At 36.8% G+C, this 24381-nt stretch overlaps 2 protein-coding genes across 3 annotated transcripts in view; both read left to right on the forward strand.

The window, feature by feature from the left end:
• ADSL (adenylosuccinate lyase) overlaps positions 1-24381 on the forward strand; it is a 275527-nt gene that overhangs the window by 242944 nt on the left and 8202 nt on the right. The window lies entirely within an intron of this gene.
• On the forward strand, positions 245-23084 carry XPNPEP3 (X-prolyl aminopeptidase 3). 2 transcript variants are annotated; one of them, XM_063308290.1, is made up of 10 exons: positions 245-491; positions 3923-4039; positions 6880-7278; positions 9469-9671; positions 13762-13824; positions 15409-15522; positions 17947-18032; positions 18922-19105; positions 21882-22005; positions 22663-23084. In XM_063308290.1, the coding sequence occupies exons 1-10, from the start codon at positions 431-433 to the stop codon at positions 22824-22826; spliced, it is 1515 nt and encodes a 504-aa protein (XP_063164360.1). In that variant the 5' UTR covers positions 245-430; the 3' UTR covers positions 22827-23084. The 2 variants fall into 2 exon arrangements, with proteins under 2 accessions (XP_063164360.1, XP_063164359.1); XM_063308289.1 differs by having other exon boundaries at positions 21882-22002; positions 22660-23084.

Genomic DNA, 24381 nt, shown 5'->3' on the forward strand with positions numbered 1-24381 from the left:
CCACCTTCCCTCCTTTGATTCAGTCATGGGATGATGCAGCTTAAATTCATAGCGATGAACTCACTGGCTCTGGGGTTATTCCTAACCATGATGGTAGGAGAAGGGGCGAAGGAGTCACTTTACCAAGTAGGCGTTTTATCGAGTCACCTAAAATATAATAGCCAGTCACTCCGGAAACTGAGAGGCGAAAGACAAATACCTGGTTGCAATTGATAGGTGACGTCATTAAATGTCGACCCAGTGGAAGCAAGGTCCTCCAAACGTGCAAGCTCAAATCGAGTTTAGTGTAGCTGGCCATGCTTCAGGGTTGTGGATTAGGAAAGGGAGTGATAGAAGGAAGTGGAGGAAGATCAAGAGCTGGGGCGTTACGATTTCTTCCGAGATTACCCCGTAGTGTTGGTTATTCTCCTTACAGGCAGGGAGCTCAGCTATGGTGTGGTTCCCAGCTCAGAGTTTTATCCAACCTGTAAGGGTCATGTGCAGCTTTTCAGGTCAGAGACTTACTTTCCTTATACAGAACAGAACCAGCTCTAAGGAGGGAGAAAGCTAGTTATTTTAGATACTCCCTTCACTTTGCATTTTTTAAAAGATGTTTTTACTCTCTCAGTTTCAACGATGACACCTGTAGCTGATTTCAGTGCTAGGGTGAATAAAATACTCTGAAGACCACAATAATGTTAGGGAAATCTCTTATAAAAGAAACGTTTCCTCAGTTTAAGATAGAGGTTTCAGAAACTGGTCAATTTAGGTCTCAAAATGGCTAACAAAATATTACCAGAACGTTTCTGTAAAACTATGGTCATAATTAAGCTGAGGTTTTAAATCTCATTGAGGAGAAAAAAAGTAGATGATTATACATTTTCCAGTGGAAATCAGTGGGATTAGTTTGGCTGGAATGCACTTTAGCATGCCTTGTGAATTGTGTTATAAAATGACATATAACAATCCCTACATTTATTTTTCACTTTTCCAAGGTTTAATCTTGGAGTTGTTTTTGGAATTGTATGTCGAGCCTGATCCTATGTATGTTTATAGTGGAGCAAAACGCAGGGCCTAATTTACATGTAAGCTAAAATGTGGTTTAAGTGCAACCTAAGTTAATATAACTTGTTCCACAGAACATGCTTTTTAAAAAAAAAAACAAAACCCTAGCTCAGGGATATGTGTAAATTAGGCCACTGAGCTGAATCCTAAACATTCTTCTAAGTAAGTATGTATAGGGCTGTGAAGGTGAAAGGTTCCCTGTGCAAGCACCAAGTCATGTCTGACCTTTTGGGGGGATGCCGCTTTTGCGACATTTTCTTGGCAGACTATAGTGGGGTGGTTTGCCATTGCTTCCCCAGTTGTCACCTTCCCCAGTGAGCTGGGTACTCATTTTACTGACCTCGGAAGGATGGAAGGCTGAGTCAACCTGAGCCGGCTACCCGAGAATCCAGCTTCCGCTGGGATCGAACTTGGGTCATGGGGAGAGAGTTCGGTTGCAATACTGCCGCCTGCCGCTCTGTGCCACATAAAGCTCTTAGTGTTGTAGTCTAAAACAAATTGATTTTAACATGCTTCACTTGAATGACTGTTAGCCCAATACTGTAATCCTTGCTTAGCTGTAGGTTCTTTACATTCTGTGGGATTTCTTTTGGATTAACATACCTAAAAACAGGATGCATAACTGCAACTTACTTATATTTATATTTCAAACATTCTGTGAATATCTTAGTAAATTGATGTTAAGAAGATTCAATTCTGACCTGTCATATTAAGTAATAATAATTTGCTCATTTCCACTGAAAGTGGAGCAAGGATACAAGATGCCCTGTCAGCACTCTCTTTTTGGCTCCAGAGTGGAAGGCTCCAGAACTGTGACCTATTTTGTTTTGGGTTTTTTTAAGGATACATAAATGTAAAGTGTGTAATGGGTGCTTTAAGCCTTGTGGAGATTTAAGATACTCTTTAAGTTCACCCTTAAGTTCCTTGGAATGCAGCCTTCAGCATGTCGTGCAAATCTTGTGTGGCTATTGAGTTGCCTAAAGTTGTATGCCAATCCTGGAGAATATGTTGTCCGGGTTACTTGAGGGACTGTCTCTCCCCTGTTCTTTCTACCTATCTGATCCGGTCAGGCAGGGTGGGCATGCTTTGGGTCCCACCAGCTAAGGAATGCTGGTTGGTGGAGCCCAGAAGGTGTGCCTTTTCTGCTGTAGCACCTACCCTATGGAACATTCTCCCTCCAAAGATCAGGATGGCCCAGACTCTGCTGACCCTTTAAGACCATAAATACCTGGTTCTGTGCTAAGGCCTGGGACCCCCAGTGTGTGCAGGGCCCTTGTCTCTTGGTTGTGTCAGTGGTTGTAGGTTATGATATTTTCTCAGCTGCTATGTATTTTCATTTTTGTATTATTTTTTAAATTTAAATATTGTTTGCCACCCAGAGTCCTTGTTGAGATGGGCAGCTATACAAATCGAATAAATGAATGAATGAATGAATAAATTGAAAATAACCACTATGTTCAGTTGCAGTTGCACCTGGAGAAATATGCTAGGATTATAACAGTACAGGTTATCTAGCTATTGAACTGCATAACTATAATCCTATGTGAAATTAAATAACATTGCTAATTATCTCTAGACTGTATTTGAGGAATATATAGCATATGACCGCAATTTTGATTTAATTATTGGTTTGTCAACTTGCATAGTTTTTGGAGTTCGTATCAATAAAGCTTGTGCTTTGAAAATGAGCTTGAAAAATGTTTTAGTGTCAAGTAGCAAGCCTGTTTTGTACCAAAGAACAGAAACACTGACGTTCTCTTACAAAAGAAAAATTAGAAAAATAACTTTCACTTTAGGATTGTTTTTACTTATGAAAAGCAGGGTAAAGTTGTTATAAATAAAAAGCTATTATTAATATCACTGTTTTCTTATATTAGGTCCCATTCTTGTTATCCCTCTTAGATGTCATTGGATGGATCAAAAGAATGATTAATTATTAGAAGTATAATTACTATATGTAATCTTTACATTCTTTGAAATTCCTCACTGGTTTATCATAAATGTTTTAGCAGTATTTAAACTATGGAGAAGATTGGGTGATTTATTGTACAAATGAAAGTATTATAATCAGTGCCATAACTATAGCATTTGCAACCTTAGTAAAGGAAATAAATGCTGAGGTCAGAAATATTATTTTTAATTTTTAATGTAAGCTTTTAAAAGATATTTAAAAAGTTAAACATACAAAACACAGAATAGGAAAGAACTACTGATAAAGCATGAGTAAAAATATTTCTCCCCTTCCCTTTGATTTGTTTTCCCAACTGCTAACCTAAATATTAGTGCTTTGCACTGAACATTAAACATTGAAGGTTATTGCTACTATCTGTTTAAGTCATTTTTTTTCTGTTATTTTGCTGGGTTTAATAACTTTTCCTAGAAACCATACTGAATTCCAAATATCTGAATTTACCTTGCTATGTGATGTGTAGTATATAAGGGAACCATTCCTGGAAAGATTTAAATTTTTTTTATTCTGAACGTTTTGCAAAACCATCCTGTCCTGATCATAATATTTCTAAATGTGTGTGTCTATTGCTGTATGTATACCTCACCTTTCTATCTATTCCATCACTGAAGGTTGCTTACATCAAGAAAAATGTAAAGCATAGAACAAACTTAATCTAAATCATCCAGTGAAATGTATTAAAATATTGTCTTATTCTAGAACTTTCATTGCTTTTTCAAGTATTCATATTAAGTATTCATATTAATGCTATTAAGGGGAAAGTACCCATTAGAATTGTTTGGTGCATGTTTACCTTTGAAGCAAAATGAGATCTCAGTGCTTAAGAATGGCAAACCAGCATTTTGGCTCTATCGCAGATTCAAAGGGGAGGATATTTCAGCCTGATGCAATTCAGCTGTTTCATTTTAGGCTGCAAGTTCTGTTTCTTTCGGAAATTATCCATTCAGCCAGTTCAACAAAGGAAGATTCCAAATAGATACCTCGGTCAACCTAGCCCTTTCACACACCCGCATCTTCTTAAACCAGGTAAGGATAATCATAATGCGACTCTAAGCACATTTACTGTAGTGCGAAATAAATATTCATAGAAATTTAATCCCAGAGAAATTTGCATAAAAGGTACAATCACTGACACCACCCTTTAACATCTGATTTTTAATAGTATTCTTAAGGAACAATATGGGAAAATATTTTATATCCTTCAAGGAATTCCTATTCAGGATGTTTTATGTTCCAGGTAGAAAGTGTTTCTTAAAATTCTAGTCATATATGTATTTGTGGGGCAAAGATAACATATAAATCACCCAATCACAAGTAATGCCAGCAAAAATGTCTATGTTTGCAACAGCTGGAAAAAGTCACAGCAGTTGCTCTCTATCAGAAGAATTGCCGCCTTTTGTCATAAGGAACTGCTCCCAAAGTCAGAAAAACATGATGAAAGCTGTTTGTCTGTCATCAGTGGTATGGAAGGTGGACATGAGAGACAGAAGCAGATGTCATGCTACTTAGGCATGGAAATAATGAGAAATTCTGGGTCTTTCTTTACTGACCTTCAGATGGCCTGTGAATATCATTTTTCTTCCATGAAGGTTTTTTTCTTTTTATTGATATATTCTTATTTGTTTTAGCTAAGCATTTTGTGCTGCATTTTCTGTTGTCTGAACAATATCATTGTTTATCAATTGACAGAATAGTGGATCAAAATCAGTTAGAAATAAATATCTGTGGTTGCTTGATTCATACTTGTAAATAAGGCCTAGGACCCATTTTATTCCTATTAGAAAAAAGGAGAAACCATTAATCAGTGCCTGAATTTTGTTTTTGTTTCATCATGCATTTTTCCAAAATCAGTCTTTTCCTGCATATGTATTCCTGTGACATTATTTGTCAGTACTGTTGTCTCTCTCTCCAAACGTTGCTTGATTTTGTGCATGTTTATTTGTAAGTTATTATTTCAGTCAACTAGTTTTTCTTTAATAAATCTATATAGAATGCCATGTTCCTGGTTGAGGTGCATTATTTAATTATCCTATCTTTTCAACTGTTAACTTGATTAGATTTATGCTCCTATAAAAGCCTATGTGAGTATTACTAAGTAGCTTTCCTTAATTCAGTTGTTTAAAAAGTTCAGCTGTCCTTTAACATTTGAAATTTGTGGTTGTGTGTGAATATTGATTAGATAGTTATAATGGTATATCAATACCACTCACGTTTATTTGTATTACAGAAAATTTCAGTAGCTGGCATCTGAGTAGATAATGTGGCCAGCATTTGTTCTTCTGAGCCATGGAAAATGTCTTATGTTCATCTTGGCTAGTGATACTGCTGCCCAACAACTAGCTTGGGTCAGCAAATTGCTTATTACAAATAGGTTAACATTTTTAAATTTAAGTGTGTACTGTGATATGATTTATGGGGGAAAAAAGCTAAACAACATTTTAATCTAAACAGTATTCCATAATTTTAATTTTTTGCTTCTTTTTGAAAAGCAATGGATAACTTTTTAAAAATGGGTACCTTTCAGGCAAAATTCTGTTGCTGTTAAACATGGAAAACAGCCTTATATTTAGTTAAACCACTATCTATTCCTAAAGAATACAAGAGAAGTCTTACAGCATCAAAGCAAAGTCCATCATTATGTTTCATACAATAGCCAGCAAAGTGCTGTTAGGGAGATCACATTTAGCAACCTGTCCCTGCTGTTTCCCTGCAACCAGAATTCACTATCATATTCCCTCTAAATGTGGACTTGTAACATGCAATAGTGAGACAAATTTTCATATTCCTTCTCTCTCAAGCAGCCACTTGTACTACCTCCCATACTGCTTTAGAAGTCCCACAATCCTCTGGAACTGTTTGGCGGTCCAGTAGTCTAGAAAATATTGCTTCTCTTTTTTTTTCTCTCTCCTCAATTTTTAAGAGGTGTTCTTCTCATGGACAGAACATGACTCGGGCTTCTAGCCAGGAAAATATAAAGAAAAAGAAATAAAAATAGAAGCTAACAACCTTAAGTACATAATATATCCATGTTTTAGGCACAGATATTTACAGTTTTAAATATCTTCAAATGATAGTGGCATATTCTTTATTTTATGTGGAACTAAGTCCTTTTGATTCCACTAGAACATCTTGGTAGATTTGATTAAGATTCAAAAAGTACAATTCTCACATTTATCAAGTGTTAAGTTCTGTTCATTTTAATGGCATTTATAAATGCAAATCTGGTTTTAGACTGTACAAAGAATACATCCCATTTGCAATCCACTCTTTGGTCTTTAGTCGAGTTTTATTAAAGTATTTTTTGTTTTCTGCACATCGTAGACTGAATGATTAAATCTGAAGTTTTGAGAAAATTCTATTTTCTCAGATTTTCTTAGATACAGAGCTTATTATATTAAAGGTCCTTTTTTAAATTCAGCGTTAGAAGCTCAGTATTTCTTGGAGAAGTTGTTGTTGGGTAATGAAATATCCATACTGACATTAAATTAAAAGAATGCAACCAGTTCTGCCATTGTCCAATGTGGAAATGTTATAAAAATGTTGTATTTTAAATGAATTCACGTTTACTTTTCTTTGTTCCTGTTTCCCAGTAATCATTTTTACTCACAGTCTTAACATTAATATTAAGTTTAGCTTTTGGAATGCCTTACGACCTCAAGCTTATACAAATGATTTTTTTGTTATTCATGTTAATAATAGAGAAAAAATTGTTTAAAAGTTGAACTAGGAATGTGGAGACATGAATACAGAGAAAATGAGTGGAAAGGAGATGAGATGGAAAATGTGAGGTTAGTGTCATAAAACTGTAAGGGTTCATGAAAAGTTGTTTCTGAAATAGGAATTGTGTGTTTGAATTCTATTCACAGGAGAGGTAACACCAGGATTATCACAAGTGGAATATGCTCTCCGTAGACACAAACTGATGGCTCAGATACAGCAAGAGGTGCAAGGGACAGATCACACAGTAATTCTGCTTTCAAATCCTACCTACTACATGAGCAATGATATTCCGTACACCTTTCACCAGGACACTAACTTCCTATATCTGTGCGGGTTCCAAGAACCTGATACGATCTTAGTGTTGCAAAGTGTGCCTGGCAGATCTTTGCCAAATCACAAAGCTTTACTATTTGTTCCAAAACGGGATCCAAGCCGAGAGCTGTGGGATGGGCCACGATCTGGCACTGATGGAGCAATGGCTCTCACTGGTGTGGATGAAGCATATATCATGGAAGAGTTTAGACATCTGGTATCGAAATTGAAAGGTGAGACAAAAACAGATTATGCATTGTATAAAATAGGATGATATTGAATCATTTTAGCAATTTGTTATCAAGGGCATAATGGGTACAAGATAGAAAGCTGGATTCATGTACTGCATTAAGTCTTAACATGGTTTGGATTTGGCTTAGTGTTTGAATGCAGTGATTGTGGCTCATAAAAGATGGTTCATGGTTAGCATGTTACATGAATCCCACACCAATTATTCAATAAGCTATAGCTAAGGAAATCATAGCTTAGTGTGAGAGGTGAACCCAATTAAAATCTTGCACTTCTAGCTCCCTAGTTGCCTTCATAGAAGAAAACTGGAAAATCATAATTTCAGTAGAGAGGAGGGCAAGTTTGTATAATTTGCATTTTAATGCAAGTTAAATATTAACATGCAAAGTTGATATTTTCCAAAACAATAAGCAACATGAAACACAGTATTAAGTGCACATCTAAATATTTTGTGATTGAAGTTTACATTTCAGAAATATGTACAAATAATTAACATTATTTCTAGGTTGCCCCAATCCCAAAGGACCTTGTATATAATGGGGAAGTAAGTAGTATATTTGAGGGCAAAATTTGTAAAAATTGTGTATGTATACATATATGTGTGTTTGTTAGGAAAAAGTCACAAAAGTACATATGAATTTCACAGTTGCAGAAATGGAATGGAATGAACTTGGATTTGGAAGGCTGTGGCACAGACTGAGATTGAGCAGATTGACTCATCTCTCCCTTTCAGATTATAGGGCAGGAATGGGCATAGATATTGTTGGATTCCTACCGTCTTTCATTATTGGCCATTCGATCTAAGGCTTATGGAGACTGGAGGTCCAAAATGTCTGCAGAGCTTTACTTTGCCCAATCTATGTGATAGCTGGTGTGCAAGAATGAAAGATTAAATGTGTTTTTCCCAGTTTGTTTGGCTTATATATCTTTGATACTTGTGAATTATAGTTATTTCCACAGAAGAAGTGATTACTACAGAACTATAGTTAATTTTATTTTATTTGTTCCAAAGAGAACATTTAAGTTTGTACTTTCAGGATTCCTTTCCTAAGAACTTACTATTAGGGTAGAGTCATGTATACATGCAACTTATTGAAGGAGCAAGGTAATGGGGCTCTGCAAATCCTAGGAAAGCAGTCATTTGGAACCTATAGGAGACTTCCTTGAATAGTGCACAAAAGAAAATGGCTGTCCATACACAGGCATGCAGAAATACTTGGGAACAGCTTCCTAATTAGCCGCTGAGTTTGGAAACAGAGTTGCTTTAATATGGCAATAATATATGCTTCCAACTCTTTCAAAGGATTTGCACAGTCCTGCTAGGTAATTTGTTTAGGCTACATTCTTAACTGGTCCATGAAGTCACGAGTCGGAAGCGATTGAACGAATAAACAACAACAAACATTCTTAACACACTTAAAAGTGTTAAAAACATTTTCTGTGTCCACGTGAATGGGAGTGCATGCTGAAAAGAAGATTTGCTTTGTTACATCTGTAGTATAGAGATCCATAAGCTGTAGCTCCAAAGCCATATGCAGTCTCCCATAGCCATGGAAGTGGCTCTAGAATCCTGTTAAAAGTTATTGTTGCTGACCTGAAAACTTTAATGCAATGGAAATGGAAAATACTAAACACATTGGGAATAACTAATAGATTTATTAAATCCATGGGGAATAACTGTAATAGTTTTATTTAATCAATTTATTTTAACTCTAGTTTAAATTACTTTTTATACATTTCATCTTCTTGTTTCCCCATTTTTGCAGTGCAATTCCGGGCACTCTGTTCAAAGACAAAGTGTAGCTCTTGATCCAAAAGAGTTGCATACCCCTGTTCAAATGTACCTGAAATCTAATTTTTTTACATAAACGATGATGCACTGATGTTGGGAAAACACATACCCTCTTTACTCAGTTAATATAGACAAACATCTGTGTTTCTAAGGAGCTGATCTATTAGTGGATTAGAAAAAGTAGCTTCATGAATACTTCTTATTACTGATTCCTTTCAGGCAGGTTTCAAAATACTATAAAATCAAAGTAACATCTCTTGTTAAGGATATCATTATTGACCTGTAATTTGAATTGTTATCACAAATTTGGCCGTAATCTGATATTTATCAAAAAATATGCAAGCATCTTTCCAAAAAAAGTGTATTATATTCTGTTTCACAGATGAATCTAGCATGGTTTGGTATGATTTTGCTAAACCTGTGCATCCACAGCTCCATTCTGATTATCTGCTGCATCTGGCTGAGGTCAAAGCTAGAAGCAATAACCGTATTCGAACTGTCCGGCATCTAGTGCAAAACTTACGGCTGATCAAATCTACCACAGAGATTGAGAGGATGAAATTTGCTGCCAAAGTCACATCACAGGTATTGATCAAATCATTTATGTTAAACAAGGTGTTAAGAGAAAAAAATGGCATGATATTGGAATTCATGCCAAAAGGGAAATGACGTACAGATATACGTCTTTCTGCTAGGATCTTTCTGGAACTGATGCTGTTTATTTATTCCATAAGTAAAATATGGGATCCTTGTGTTTATGGAAAGCCTTCTGTCAACAAGTACCACTCTAGTCACCTATGTTTCACATAATTATCATCATATGAGCTAGTGTGACATAAACAAGTCAAAAGGAAATTAAACATGCATATACATATACAAACGCACACATGAACACACACACATGTAACCTTAAACAGTTGAGAAGGTTAAATTATTTTAAACAGAATAATTATAATGCATATATCTTATCCTAGCAAAATACACTGAATGAACAGAATGTTTTTAACAACCATTTTGATAGAAGAAATTTTTTTAAGAAACCTGGAAAACTGCTATAATCCATAGAAAGGTACATGTAGAGTATACAGAGGTAGATTGGACACATCAGTTTTTACCTTCCAAGAGCAAAAAGAAATTCCAAATCCCTGAAGAAGTAATATGCCAGGGATTCCCTCTGTTGCTGGCAAGATTTTGGGAACTTTTAGAGCACTTTCACTATAAAAATAGGATTAATCCTGCCATGCTGCTTAAGCATAGCTACTTCTTCCTCTGATAAAATTAATCTGTGAATGCAGAATTATTAAAATGTTTGGTTTATAGATGGAAGAAGAGGAGAGGATCTAACATTAATGGATGAATTATTGTATGCTATATTTTATTTATTCATTACAGTTATTTATACCACTCATTTCAGGATAACTGTCATTCTGAAGTGGCTCACAAGCAATATTAACAATTATAAATACAAATACAATTTAATGACCAACTGCCCTGTGAAAAGAATCCTAGAGGTTTATTTGTTTATTTTGAAGTAGTATTTAATTTGGTGTTTCTCAACCTCACCAACTTTAAGATGAATGAACTTCAACTCCCAGAATTCCTCAGCCAGCATGACTGGCTGGGGAATTCTGGGAGTTGAAGTCCACACAACTTAAAGTTGCTGAGGTTGAGAAACACTGGTTTAATTATTTAACAATATTTTGCCATAAGTCCACCTCCAAGGGCTGTAGCATTTAAAGAGAGGAGTTAATGTAAGCAGAGTGCTGAGAAGGTAGAAAAAGAAAATAGACAAGCAGCTCTAAGGGTGTTATATTTACTCAGTAGGAAGGGGTTTCTTCCCCTAGCGTAATTAAATATGAATTGAAGAGGTCTGCTGAAGAAGCTTTTGAAAACAAAGGAATGGATAGGAGGTAGAAATGAGAGCAAACTGAAAAGCAATGGATGTCTCTGAAGATTAACTTGAAGTTCAGCTTGGAAGAAGCTGTTTGCTGGTAAATTCTGTCAGGCGCGAACAGGCTTTTCCCTCTTTCCTGCACTGTCCTGTCCGGCTATCTCTTCCCTTTCCTTTTCTGCCCAATTTTTTCCCTCCATTCTCTTTTTTTTCCTGTTCCCATTGCAATTCTCCTTTGCTTTTTCTGCTGAAAGGAAGAAGAGGAAAGAATGTACTTTTATATGAGTAGTTTGAGAGTGAGAAAGAATGACTGGATTATGCAATTGGAGGATTTATAGAATTAACTTTATAAAGGCTATTAATTTTAATACTAATACTTAAGTAATAATATTTAATACTAATTAATTAGTATTAAATATTATTACTTAATATAATATTTGCTCCTGGTTCTGCTCGTTCTTGAAGTCTGGCTTCCAGATACATGTATATGGTAGATGGTATATTTATGCCGCTTGCTTGCTTGCTTTATTCACTCTCACTCACTCACTCACTCACTCCCCATCTCCCCCTCCCCAATATTTATTGGGGAAAAGGAAATCTCCAGGCTGGTTTTAGGTGGAATTGGGGGAAGCTTGATATTGGGCAGGATATTTGTCTATGCTTTTTTTTCCCCCCCTATCTGTTCTCTGTTGGGGGGTGTCTTACGTTCAGCATAGTTTTCCTTCTAGCTAAATACGATTCCTTATTTATGGATGCTCAAACTGCTCTTTGAATTCTGAATTCTGGTTAGTACAAACCATGCATGAGGCAGTGTCTGTAATGAACAATAATCATGTGATCCCTTCAAATTTAGGTAACATCTTAAAAGAGCACTATTCCAAAGCTAGCCCTTCCAATACATCTGTAGTCCTTATTTTTGATAATGTGGCAATATGAGGCCCATTCATCTTAATGAAATAGGATATATAGAGAAGAACCGCCCAGAGTCCCTCTTTTGGGGGAGAGGGGCGGTGGCTAAATTTGAATAATAAATAAAATAAATAAATTCTTTAGCTATCTGGAATTTATTAAAATAGTAATAAGCATATCAATTTAATTTTATAATCTTAATGATCACGAGATAATAGTAACATGTTAAACTGCACTTACTGAATATGAGAAAAGAGAAGTTGTAACTCAGAGCTAGAACACAGTTTTGCATCTTATTGATTCCAAGTTTGTATCATGATATTTTCGAGAGCTAGCTACCTTTGTCCACTGTAGTTTCATCCTCTGCTCTTCTCTGACTTTACTTTGGCTAAAAAATACTTTACCTTTCTGATCCATGGTAACTGTAGGGATAAGGTTTTCAGACCCTGATAAAGCCTATCCATCCATTCTCTATCCCCTTTGCTCATTTAGCTTCCTTTTTCCATGCTAAGATCTGCTCAGATCACCCAAGACCTGTTTTCTTTTCTGCCCTCTTCCGCTTCCTCCTTTGTTCTCTGGCACTTTTTTTACCTTTTCATTTTTCTGTCCTGTCATATTTGATGAATTAAATACTCTGTTGTCTTCAACCCACTCTATCAGATATCCCTTTGGTCTTCTCTTCCATCTTCTAATTCCTATCTCCACTGCCATTATTGTCCCTGCCCTAACATTTCTCTTTTCTGGTTTCTTCTTTTTAGCATTTATTCATGCCTCTATTTTTCTTACTATTAAAAAAAGATTTATCCTCTTCTAGTCTTTATCTTCATTCCTAAAATCATGTCTTAACTCTCCTTCCAACTCTATTTCTGACCATCTCTAATAAAGTTTTCATTCTCTGCTTTCACCAAGATGACCTATGACCTCCTCATCTCCAAAACCACTCCTTTCACATTGTTCTTGTTCTCCCTGTTATTTTTGATATTCTTTCATACTTGATTCCCTTGCCCTAGATCTAGTGTTCTTCCTTCCTCTAATTGCTCCTTAATGTCTCTGTAAAGTGAATCCTTTTTCTCTTCTGTTTTTTTTTTTCCTCTTTTTGTTACTGACAAATCCCTAAAAGCCCTTTTGTTGCTTTTTACAGTTTGCAAACCTAAGTGTCTTTTGTGTTTAGGCTAAGTTTTACAGATATTAGATACTTGTTTGTACATGTCCTTGAATAATTGCATTTATCTTCCATTTCTTGTACATGTCCATTTTACATCCACAGGGGTTTCCTAAACTGCACCCCATTTTTTTTTCTCATTGGAATGGTTTGGTATTTCCAAGTATCTTATTTTTGAGAACTCCACAACTTTCTTGTGCTCCTTTTGACCTGAGCATTTCTGTCCATGGGATCCCATCTGGTCCTTCTCTTAGCTTGTTGAAACTAGCCCTTCTGAAATCTAGTGTACATTTACAACTATGATCCAATTTTTCATTTAGTAGTATATTGAACCCCAAGATAATATGTTCACCTCCGCAACCAGGTCTTCCTCACTGGTTAGGATCAGACCTAGGAGAGCTGATCACCTTATCTCTTCTTTTGGAAAATAAAACAACAAGCCTGCTGAGGAATATGTGGGATTTGGTAGCCTATATTGTTGCATACAGTTTTCCAAATTGCACCTGTTTTGTTTCATTCTGCAATCATAAATATGAATAAAATCAGTGCTTGAAAAAGTCCTGCAAAACAAGGCACTGATTTTAGTTGTTTTATGGGAGAATATTCTAAGGGGGAGGTAAAACGTCTTTTAAATTATACCTTTATCTTGAGTATTTGACCTAAGATGGGAAATGAACATATTCATCAGTGATTTTATTACTGCATTTCAACAGGCATTCACAGAAACAATGTTTACAAGTAAACCTCCAGTGGATGAAGCATTTCTGTATGCTAAGGTATGTGTTTGTTGGATTGTGGAAAAGCCCCATAAGTGTTCATTCAGTGTAGTCTGGCAGACAGTTTTTAGGTTGCGTACACATATATTGTGTGATAGTAAGTCCTATGGAACTTAATAGAATTTGCTTTTGAGTTGACATGCATAGGAGACTACTGATAGCCTTTCATCTGAACAATGAGAGGACTTTGCTCTCCCAGCACTAATTATACTTGTTTTCCTGAACATTATCTTTCCCTGAGAATACATGTTATGGAATTGAAAGTTCAAGGAAAAATCAGTGAAAATGATACTTAAGCAAAAGTGTTACTTAATGTATTAGCACATCTTAGTCTAGAAGTATTTTTCCCTATAAACATTCTCCTACACATGTATTAGTATCCAAAAATATGTTTTGGCTCTCATTTACAGTTAAGAATGCCAACAGCCACCCCCTCAAACATAATGAGAATGTGAGAATAAGTACAGAAGTCTCTTCCTTTTCAAAGCAACAAAATTCAGTAGGAAATACAGGCTGCCCTGAAGAAGTTACTTAATGAGGTTAAGTACCTCCTAGTGTTTCATGTTACTTTCATTTAGCGAAAGAAATCCTGTGGCTGGTTTGCTGCTCCTAAGAAACCAGTGCTTGTCTGTGGAAATGCACCCAGATCAGAAGTATTGTACAGCGGGGTAAATATAGGTGATGGAAGAAAAGTTGGGCATAGATAGAGGCAGACATGAAAAACTTCCTTTGATTTTGCTGCTTCAAAATAATCACCAAGTTCTTGGCACTTTTTTTTTCCTGAAAAAACCCCAGACATTTTATACTATTGCTTCCCATAGCACACTAAGTTCCTTTGGTTCATATACCGTAGAAGGGAAGGGAAATGTATGGCTTTCCAAATGGTGCGGAACAGCAGAATTCATCTCTGCTGACTACAATAGCTGGGGCTGTTAGGTTTTCTACTTCAGCAGTAGCTTGCTCTTTGACTTGATATTTCCTTCAAGGAGCTCAGAATACCCTTTATATGGTTGCTCATTTTTTCCTCACAGCAAACTATTATATAGATCCATTACAGGTCATCCTCACTTAACAATGGTAATTGGGACTGGAATTTCCATCGCTAAGTGACGCAGTTGTAAAGTGTGATGTCACATGACTGTGCCACTTAGCAATGGAAATTACCCTTCTGGTTGCCATTATTAAGTGAATCACTGTGGGTCATTAACCAAGGACATCATGTGTTCACCTTTTGTGACCTCCTGCCAGCTTCCCCATTGACTTTGCTTGTAGGAAGCCGGCAAAGGAGGTTTCAAATGGTGATCATGGACCGTGGGGTCATTGCAACCATCGTAAGCATGAGAACTGGTCATAAGTACCGCTTGTTCAGTACTGTCGTAAGTTTGGTCACTGAACAAGTGGTTGTTAAGCGAGGACCACCTTTATTGAGAAAGTTGAGTCAAGTCTTCCTATTCAAACATAACAGTCTATCCTGTATAGTTTGCTAATTTGCTGTCTCGAGTATGGGCATAGGCATGGTCAGAAAGGGGCTTGGATAAAAGCTGTGCATTTATTACAACAATTCACGGATTATCTTATTTCCAGTTTGAATTTGAGTGCCGGGCTCGTGGTGCTGACATTTTAGCTTATCCACCTGTGGTTGCAGGTGGCAACAGATCCAATACCTTGCATTATGTGAAAAACAACCAACTTATCAAGGTAACTGAATGGACTCTGCAACATGCTAGTGTTATTATCTACTGAACCCTCCCTCAAAAGAAATAAATCAGGATTCCCCTCACCCCACCCTACCTCAGCCCAATGCTCTTGCTTTCTGCAGCTGTAAAGTAGTGATCTCTACTTCTGCATAAATGTCTTCATCTTCTATTATGGTTAGTGGGCATGGAGCAGACTTGTGCTCAGTTCCCAGAAGTGAGTAGTTGTAGTATTTATCTTGATTATTGTTCACTTTATAGAATTTGTGATAGCTCATTCCCAAATCACTGTTATTTGGTGTGGTCTCCATAAGCTCTTTAATTTGATGCCTGAACAATCTCTAAGTAATATAGTAAGTGTCTGGTTATGAACTAGTAGGAGGTTTGCTTATAATTGCCATACGCTCATATAACAGTAACCTGAGATTGGTGCTTGTTAGGCTTCTGCCCAATCAGAACAAGTAGCTTAACAGTTAGTGATTAAAAGACACAGCTCATAATAAGCCAGTTTTATTGCAAGAACTTGAAAAGCAGTTAATGAAGAAGTCCACCATCTGCAGAGTACAAGATACGTACAGTAGAATCAACATTCAACTCTTAAATTGCTTTCTCTTGCCTGTCTGGCATAATGGACTGAACACCCTAGTTTTGGAGGAACGGTTGACACACGTGTACTTCTATTGTAATATCACATACAAGTTCTAAGGCTCTTTGCTTCTGATATTTGCAAGTCCAGCTCTCACACCACTTCTCCGTAGCTATCCCAGGTACTTAAAGTACATAGTCTGCTAAGTTGAGAGGCACTATTTTTCAGCAATTTTTTTTTAAATCCTGAAAAGCTTTGTCTCTTTGGAGAAGCTTTTAGTAGTTGATATTTAAACTCATTTTTAATATTGTTCGCTCTAATTGGATTTTATTGTTTATCTTTTTACTGTAAACTGCCAAGAGGCATTAGAATTTGATAGTATATAAAGATCAGTTAATTAATAATTGAAATATATGACAAGATAACCAACTTCTGCTGTTTTGCTTGTTCAGTCTTGGAAAAGTGGTCTCAGATATTATTTAAAATTCATGTCTCTCATTTCAAATGCTAGATGTTAAAATGTTTTTATACCAGCCACGCATTTATACCAGCCATGCATAAACACAATTTCCCTGTAGAACAGCAGTAACAGCAGTAACAAACCAAGAACGCAAGGTAAGAGCAAAAACCTCAGTGTAAACCAGGAATCAGAATAGCTTTAAAGCATTGCACAAAAGAAAATCCTCAGCCTTGCATCCTGATTAGCCATGCTTTCACCAAACCCACATGTTTAACTTGATATACTATAATGATTTTTCAGATACAATATGAGTTCCCCATTTTGTAGTGAAAACTATACAAATATACACTAGTAACTAAATGTCTTGGATAGGCAACTGATGCTCTCCCCATGTTGACTTCTCTCAGCTCTAGTCACCGTAGCTAGTGGCAATAGATCCCAAGAGTTCTGGGTTGCCTACCCTCCTTGGTCTTTCCAGGATGGGAATACTGTACTGTAGTGATATATTACCGAAGCCATTTAGAGAAGATTGGAATAGAATTACAGTGTCTTAAAAAAGGATCTACAGTCCTGTTTCTGAGTAGCTTCTTAAGCTGAATAGATCATAACCAGTTCTACTTCATTCTAGTGTGTTTCTGACTATCCTGTGTTTCTAGGAAAAAAACCTATTTCCTCTTTCTATGAAGTAGAACAAAGAACTTCAGGAATAATCATACAGCTGTACTGCATATGAACCTTTTAATGAAGAAATATATGGACTGTGTTCTGTACATGAAAATTGTATGAAGAATACAAAAGCAATGTATATTTCTATCTCTGACTAGGTCTTGCAGCAATAACGTCTGCCATTACTCCTATGATTTGGTTGACTTGGGTAATTTCATAAGAAATTTCATTAAGAAAAATTAATTTTTCAGGAGGTCTTCTCTTCACCTCCTCCTTCCCTATTGAAGTGCCTGATGGGTATGACCATTATTGGCACCAACAAAAGTGGGTGTGATTAAAAGATGTCACCTAAATGAAGGTAACATAGCAACAGCTGTTAAATTAATTGAAGTTCAATCAGACTTCCCCAGCTTGGCACCCTTTCTTTGTGTTGGACTTCAACTCCCATAATCCAACTGCCAGTTGAGGGACTACAGAAGTCCAAAATAATTAGAGAGTGGTGGTGAATGTTAAATTAAGCTGAACAGCGAGGCTTGCAGGGAAGGGCAGTGTACTACAAAAAAGCTATACTCTGCTGAACTATTGTTTGATGAAAAAGCATATGTAACTTACCTCACTAAGGATAAATTTCAGGTTGGTTTGTTTAAAAACTATTTTATACCACTATTTAAGTGAAATTCTTAAGTGCCAGGTAATTGCTTTTTTTTCTGCTCCAGGATGGAGAAATGGTTTTATTGGATGGAGGATGTGAATACTCTTGTTATGTGAGTGACATTACCCGCACTTGGCCCATCAATGGCAGGTAGGTCTAGTTTTCCGCAAAGGAACATCAGGTTGGCTGTGATTCCAGGTTTCCTGAAAATGTTTCACCATTGTCATTTCTTCATTTCATTGTGCTTCAGAACATGTCCTTGCCTATACTGTAGTTGCAGTTTTTAGCTCAATATACTACAATCACCCTGCTTCACATGCTTCAGAATCTGAGAAATGGCTTCCGTTTGCGGTAATGCAAAACCAGATTATTCAGAAAGTGTACATGCCACTATTCCATTTCAGAATGCAAATGGGAATTTTCATTTATCAATTTCACTGCTATTTTCCAAGGTAAAATTTCCAGTTTATGGGGAAGTGGTTCTGGCTTCCTTAGTAAAGGTAAAGGTTTCCCTTGACATTCAGTCCAGTTGTGTCTGACTCTAGGAGGCGGTGCTCATCTCCGTTTCAAAGCCGAAGAGCCAGCGTTTGTCTGTAGACACTTCCGTGGTCATGTGGCCAGCATGACTACACGGAACGCCGTTACCTGCCCGCCGAAGCAGTACCTATTAATCTACTCACATTTGCATGTTTTCGAACTGCTAGGTTGGCAGGAGCTGGGACTAGCAACGGGAGCTCACTCCATCACGCAGCTTTGAACTGCCGACCTTCCAATCGGCAAGCTCAGCAGCTCAGCGGTTTAACCCGCAGCGCCACCGCGTCCCTTTCTGGCTTCCTTAATGTACTGTTTTTCACTGTGTAGGAGTGTTTGAAACAAGAGGTGTTCAAGTGTGCAATACTCCACCAACATTTTGGAGTAGAACAGATCCAGAGGACTGTGCCACATAATTATTTTATACATGTATCTTAGCATTTAGTATTAGCTTTTCTTTCTGCTTAAATCCCACTTCAGGTGATTTGTGTTTTCCTCTTATTCTCAGGTTCACTAGTCCCCAAGCAGAGCTGTACCAGGCTATATTGGAAGTCCAAAAGTCATGCCTAAGACTTTGTTCTTCAGGTGTGAGCCTAGAAAACCTCTACAATTTAATGCTAACTCTCATTGGACAGAAGCTGAAAGAGTTGGGAATCCTAAAGGAAAGCACTAGTGAGAGCCATGTCTTCAAGGTACCTGGTCTCCTTGCATATCTGTTTAGCCTGCTACTTTTCTTAGCTGAAAAAACAGTGACAAGGTCCTTCAAGTCAGCCCATTTTCACTTTGAAGTTGCAGCTTCCTGCAGATATGGATGTCGAATGAGCTTTGTTATATTCAATGCAGGTCTAAAAGAAATACGGTTTTGTGAGAAGCCAAAGGTTAACAGCTGTACAGTATCTCTTTCATCCAGCAGATGGCAGAACATTTAGATTATGTACATACAGTAGTTGTTTTAATTCCTGATGAGTATTAATTGAAGAGGTAGAGATCAGAGGTGGGACTCTTCTAACTTGTTAGTAAGGTTGTTAAACTGAATTGCTAAACTGGGGAGAAAAATGCTTCATTCTGAGATTGTGATAATAGTTACGGAAGCTATTTTCACATAATGTTTCTTCTCATGTATGGGGGAAAGTGCCAGTTCTAGAAGTCAGTTAATGACTTAGTTTGATTCATCTTACCTGTGTAATACAACATGCTACAGGTAGTCCTTGACTTACAGACTATTCATTTAGCAGCCGTTCAAAGTTACGACAGCACTGCAAAAAGTGACTTGTGACCGGTCCTTGCACTTATGACCATCACAGTGTTTCTGTGGTCATGTGATCAAAATTCAGGCACTTGGCAACTGGCATGTATTTATGATGGTTGCAGTATCCTGGGGTCACATGATTGCTATTTATGACCTTCCTAGCCAGCTTCCAACAAGCAAAGTCAATGGTGGAACCCAGTTTCGCTTAACGACCACATGATCCACTTAACAGATGTGGTGATTTGCTTAATGACCTCGGCAAAAAAAGGTCATAAAATTGGGTGTGACTCACTTAACAACGCCCTCACTTAGCGATGGAAGTTCCAGTCCCAACTGTGGTTGTAAGTTGAGGACTACTTGTACTTTCTTGATCTTTCAGACAGATACAAGCACTGATAGTATTTCAGCAGAAGCTCTTTCTACCCTTTTTAAATCACTGATCCCAGAATGTTGGGACAAATAAAAAATGCATCACTATAGCAGTATTTTGAAACTTGCCACAAATTGAGTGATCCAATAAAATGATCCTTAAATATGTATTTAGCCAAACAATCCATTATTCATCCTCCCAATATCTCTAACAGGGCAGGGGAAAACTTGTGGACCTCTAAAGAGCTGCAACCTTTCGGCACAGACAGTATCAGATGGACAGAGAGTATGATTTTGCATAGTGCAGCTTCCAATAAGCTTAGCAAAAGTCAATGGATATTGTGAAGATAGTATGAACTTCTGTTTCAGCTGGCGGATATAGGAAAAGATTTCATACTAAGTAAGAGCATGATTTGCTGTGCTACTCTTGCAAGTTACGTACTGAGAACATTTTAAAATGGAAAGCGGGCCTGGGCTTTTTCTTTGTCAGACTCTTAAGAATATTTCTACATAATGGCTACCATGATAATAATATAATACTGTGCAGTTCAACAATGTAGACAAACTGCTTAGCGGAGTGAAGTGTACAGGTAGTCCTCAACTTACGATCACAATTGGGACCGGAATTTCCATTGTAAGTCATGGTTGTAAATCAAATCATCATGTGACCAGACCCGATTTTACAATCATTTTTACCGTGGCTGTTAAGCAAATCCAGCTTCCCCGACGGGTGTTTTTTGTCAGAAAACAGCAAAAAAGTCACAAAATGTGATCACATGACTGTAGGGCACTGCAACCAGTTGTAAATGTGAGCTGGTTGTCAGAAGCCAGAAATACGATCATACGACCATGGGAGGGTGACATTTTGCAATGCTTGGAAGTGCTTTACAGGCCATAAAGCACCCATTTTGAGGCCATCATAACTTCAGACCGTCGTTAACCAAATGGTCATAAGTCGAGAACTATCCTTACTACTACTTCTTGAAATCCTTGCCTATTCTGACTTACGAAATTCACAGAAATTAAAAAAGTTTCACTACTTCAGTAATAACCTGGATGTGATGGAATGTGTCCCTGAGGAGGGGGGTGATGTGATGATGATCGGAGTGGTGGGAGAGGAGAGCACACTCTAGGCTGATAAGCATTCTCACAGTTTGCACTCCTTGGAGAGTGTGGAGGGGCCAAGGAAGAAAGTTAGACTAGCCCTGCCCTAGATTTCCCAAGAGTATTTTTTTATTTTAGCTCAGTTAAGGAACCTTTAGTCTGGCAAGATTCCATATATGGTAGAGAACAATAAAGGAACTAGAGTTTGCATCTGACTCAGCATGGTTTTCTTTGCCGATTACCCTGACACTGGCTGAGGAATGGTGAGGTTCACGCTGGTCTGCTAGAAACACAAAGTTTTGTTGAAGAAGCCAAGTTTAGATCAAATGGTTTTGAATAAATATTGCATAATGTAAAATTTAGGCAAAGTACTGAAGTATGTGATGGCCTCACAATTCCAGGTAATATTAATTATTACCTGTAGAGGAATCTGCCAACTAAAAGGTCAAAGGTACCTTGAAGCTCAAAACAGAGACTATTGCCTTTAATACCAAATTGATAGTCATTTATATATTTTGCTTAAAGACCAGAGTTTATTGCCATCTCAGCAACCAGCAGGTTTGATAGAAACAAGGCAGAAGATGGTGCCTACCAAATCATATTAGTTGTATTTGTAAGCAAGAACAACCAGTTAATTTTATATTTCCTTTTCAGTGTATGTTTCTGGTAAATTTTGTCCTGAAGACATATCCAACATTACTCCACATTTTGCTTGCTTTAGGAGTGTATTATTTTCTGCCTCATAGGCTGTTCAGAAATACTGTCCACATCATGTAGGACATTATTTGGGAATGGATGTTCATGATACACCTGATGTATCCCGATCAACCCTCCTCCAGCCAGGCATGGTGATCACCATTGAGCCAGGTAAAACAATACACCAGTGAAAGCAATAGAAAAAGGTTTGTGTGAGTATCTATGTGTGATACCTTGAAAAGAAGCAGTTTGAACTATTTACTTCATGCCCAATTATTTGTAAAGTAATTGCTGTAGTAATTGTCCAACAATTTCAATGCAATTGTTTTCATTTAAAAAATATATATGACCCTTACCTCTTTTGTTTCTAAATAACTTAAAATTCTTAACATATCCTCTCTCCATTTCCATCATTCTCCCAAGTGAATATGAGATGGCAGACATCTTAGAGGCATTGAGAACTATCCAAGAAGCACTGCCATTTACTTTACAGATTTAACTAAGAACAAACAACATTCATGATTTTTAGTCTGTGGGAGAATAATTTTAAAAGGGTGTTTAAATGGACTTATATCAGGGAAGAGACTCTAGTAAAGCAAGTAGCTTGTGAAAAGTAAATTTAGTCCCCAGGTACAAAGTGAAGTTACATGTATTGTATTATATGAATTGGAACAAGGTGGAGGTATGCTTACTATTGATTCTTGACCTACGGAGATAAAACCTGTCTTTTGTGCTATGCCTTCTAAACCCTGAAGGAATATACTACAGATTTCCTGTATAACTTGCAAACTGAATCTGCTAGCTTTTGATCACTTCTTTTATTTCTAGGCCTCTACATACCTGAAGATGATACAAGTGCCCCTGAAAGATTCCGTGGCATTGGAATACGCATTGAAGATGATGTGGTGGTGACAGAGGATGTACCATTAATCTTGTCTGCAGATTGCCCAAAGGAGATCTATGATATTGAACAAGTCTGCAGCTGCAGCCTTTGATTGTTCTTCACTACCTTTTATACCTTGCTCAGTTTTAGATTGGAAAATACACACTCATATATAACACAGTTCTTCAAAACTCATTCATAGAAATGCTTAACTAGATAGAATCACTAATAGAAAAATATTACTTGCAAGGAACTGTATATAAATATTTTGGAGAGCACAATTACAGTATTTAAATGGGAAAAATGTACATTGTAATTCAACATGTATTTTAAAGTTACGTTAATACTAAAAGCAGATGAAGAAACAGAATTCTGCATCCTAGCATCTGATCTATTTTTTTTCTGTGCATATACTATAATAGTATTATTTACAAAGACGTATCGGATAGCAGCTGCACTGACATTTCTCAGACTGTATATATGTGTGTCCATAACAGTTAAGAGCTTTAGTTTTTTATGTTAATTGTAAGAGCTGAAAAGAAAAAAGAGGTGTTTTCAGGATACATAAATTTCCATGTATGAAAGGACAGCAACCCCACCCCCAAAAAACCCTTGAAATTAGAGGTGTTTTTTCTTTTTCAGGAGATACAAGAAGGGCTGGAGTATTGGAAATACATTAATGTGAAAATGGGGGTATTAAATATAAAAGACAGCTAAAAACAAATCCCTGTGCAGAATTAGATGTGACAAAGCTATTGATCATAATGTGTTTAAGCACACACAGTCCTGCATACATTGATGACTGAACTTTAGTAATTAAAAAATGTCAGTTTTAGGTTAATAATAATAATAGCTCATTTGGCAAACACATAGTGAGTCAGATGAGATTCGAGATGCCTATCAGTGGAGTTTTGATTACTTTTCTTCTTTATGTGTTCAACCCCTCATAGGATGTGAATGCAGAAGCACTTTAGGATCCAAATTATGGAAAGTACCAGTTTGGTCTAGTGGTTAAGGCAACGGGCTAGAAACCAGGAGGCTGTGAGTTTTAGTCCCACCTTAGGCATGAAAGTTGGCTGGGTGACCTTGGGCAGGTCACTCTCTCCCAGCCCAATTTACCTCACAGGGTTGTTGTTGTGGAGAAAATAGGAGGAGGAGGGAGTGTTAGGTACGTTTGCCGCCTTGAGTTATTTATAAAAATAATAAAGTTGGGATAAAAATAAAATAAATAATAATAAATAAATTTTCCTTGACTAAGTACACAGAAATGGTAGCCCAGAAAGCAGTAAGGCTCCAATTCTGTATATTATGGAGAAATCTGGCATTTGATATAAGACTATTTCTGAACCGATGCAAAGCATCAGGATTTCTTATTTGAAATTCTTACAGACTACTCTGACCATTTTGAGGTTGACATATTATCAGAAGATCGAAACAAAAGTTAAATTGAGAAATCAACAACTTTCTTACAGGTAGAAACATAAAAATAAGTACACAAATAAGTTAACAAATACGATTACAACTTAGTATTACTTTAGTTGGGTCAAATCTAATTGTTTACCAAGGAATTTTTATAAAAGGTAAAATGTTAAATAATTACCTGCTGAATACATTTTGTGAAGTGCTTTTTGCATTTTTGAGTGAAAGATATTACATGTGTACAGTGT

This window comes from Candoia aspera, chromosome 7 (genome assembly GCF_035149785.1).
Source record: "Candoia aspera isolate rCanAsp1 chromosome 7, rCanAsp1.hap2, whole genome shotgun sequence".
Classification (NCBI taxonomy): domain Eukaryota; kingdom Metazoa; phylum Chordata; class Lepidosauria; order Squamata; family Boidae; genus Candoia; species Candoia aspera.

Excerpts from the sequence above, each read along its gene's own strand:
- XPNPEP3 (XM_063308290.1), top strand. The coding sequence starts at position 431 with ATGGTGTGGTTCCCAGCTCAGAGTTTTATCCAACCTGTAAGGGTCATG. Across the intron at positions 492-3,922 it reads GGTCATGTGCAGCTTTTCAG|GCTGCAAGTTCTGTTTCTTT; the intron begins GTCAGAGACTTA and ends GTTTCATTTTAG. Across the intron at positions 9,672-13,761 it reads CTGCCAAAGTCACATCACAG|GCATTCACAGAAACAATGTT; the intron begins GTATTGATCAAA and ends GCATTTCAACAG.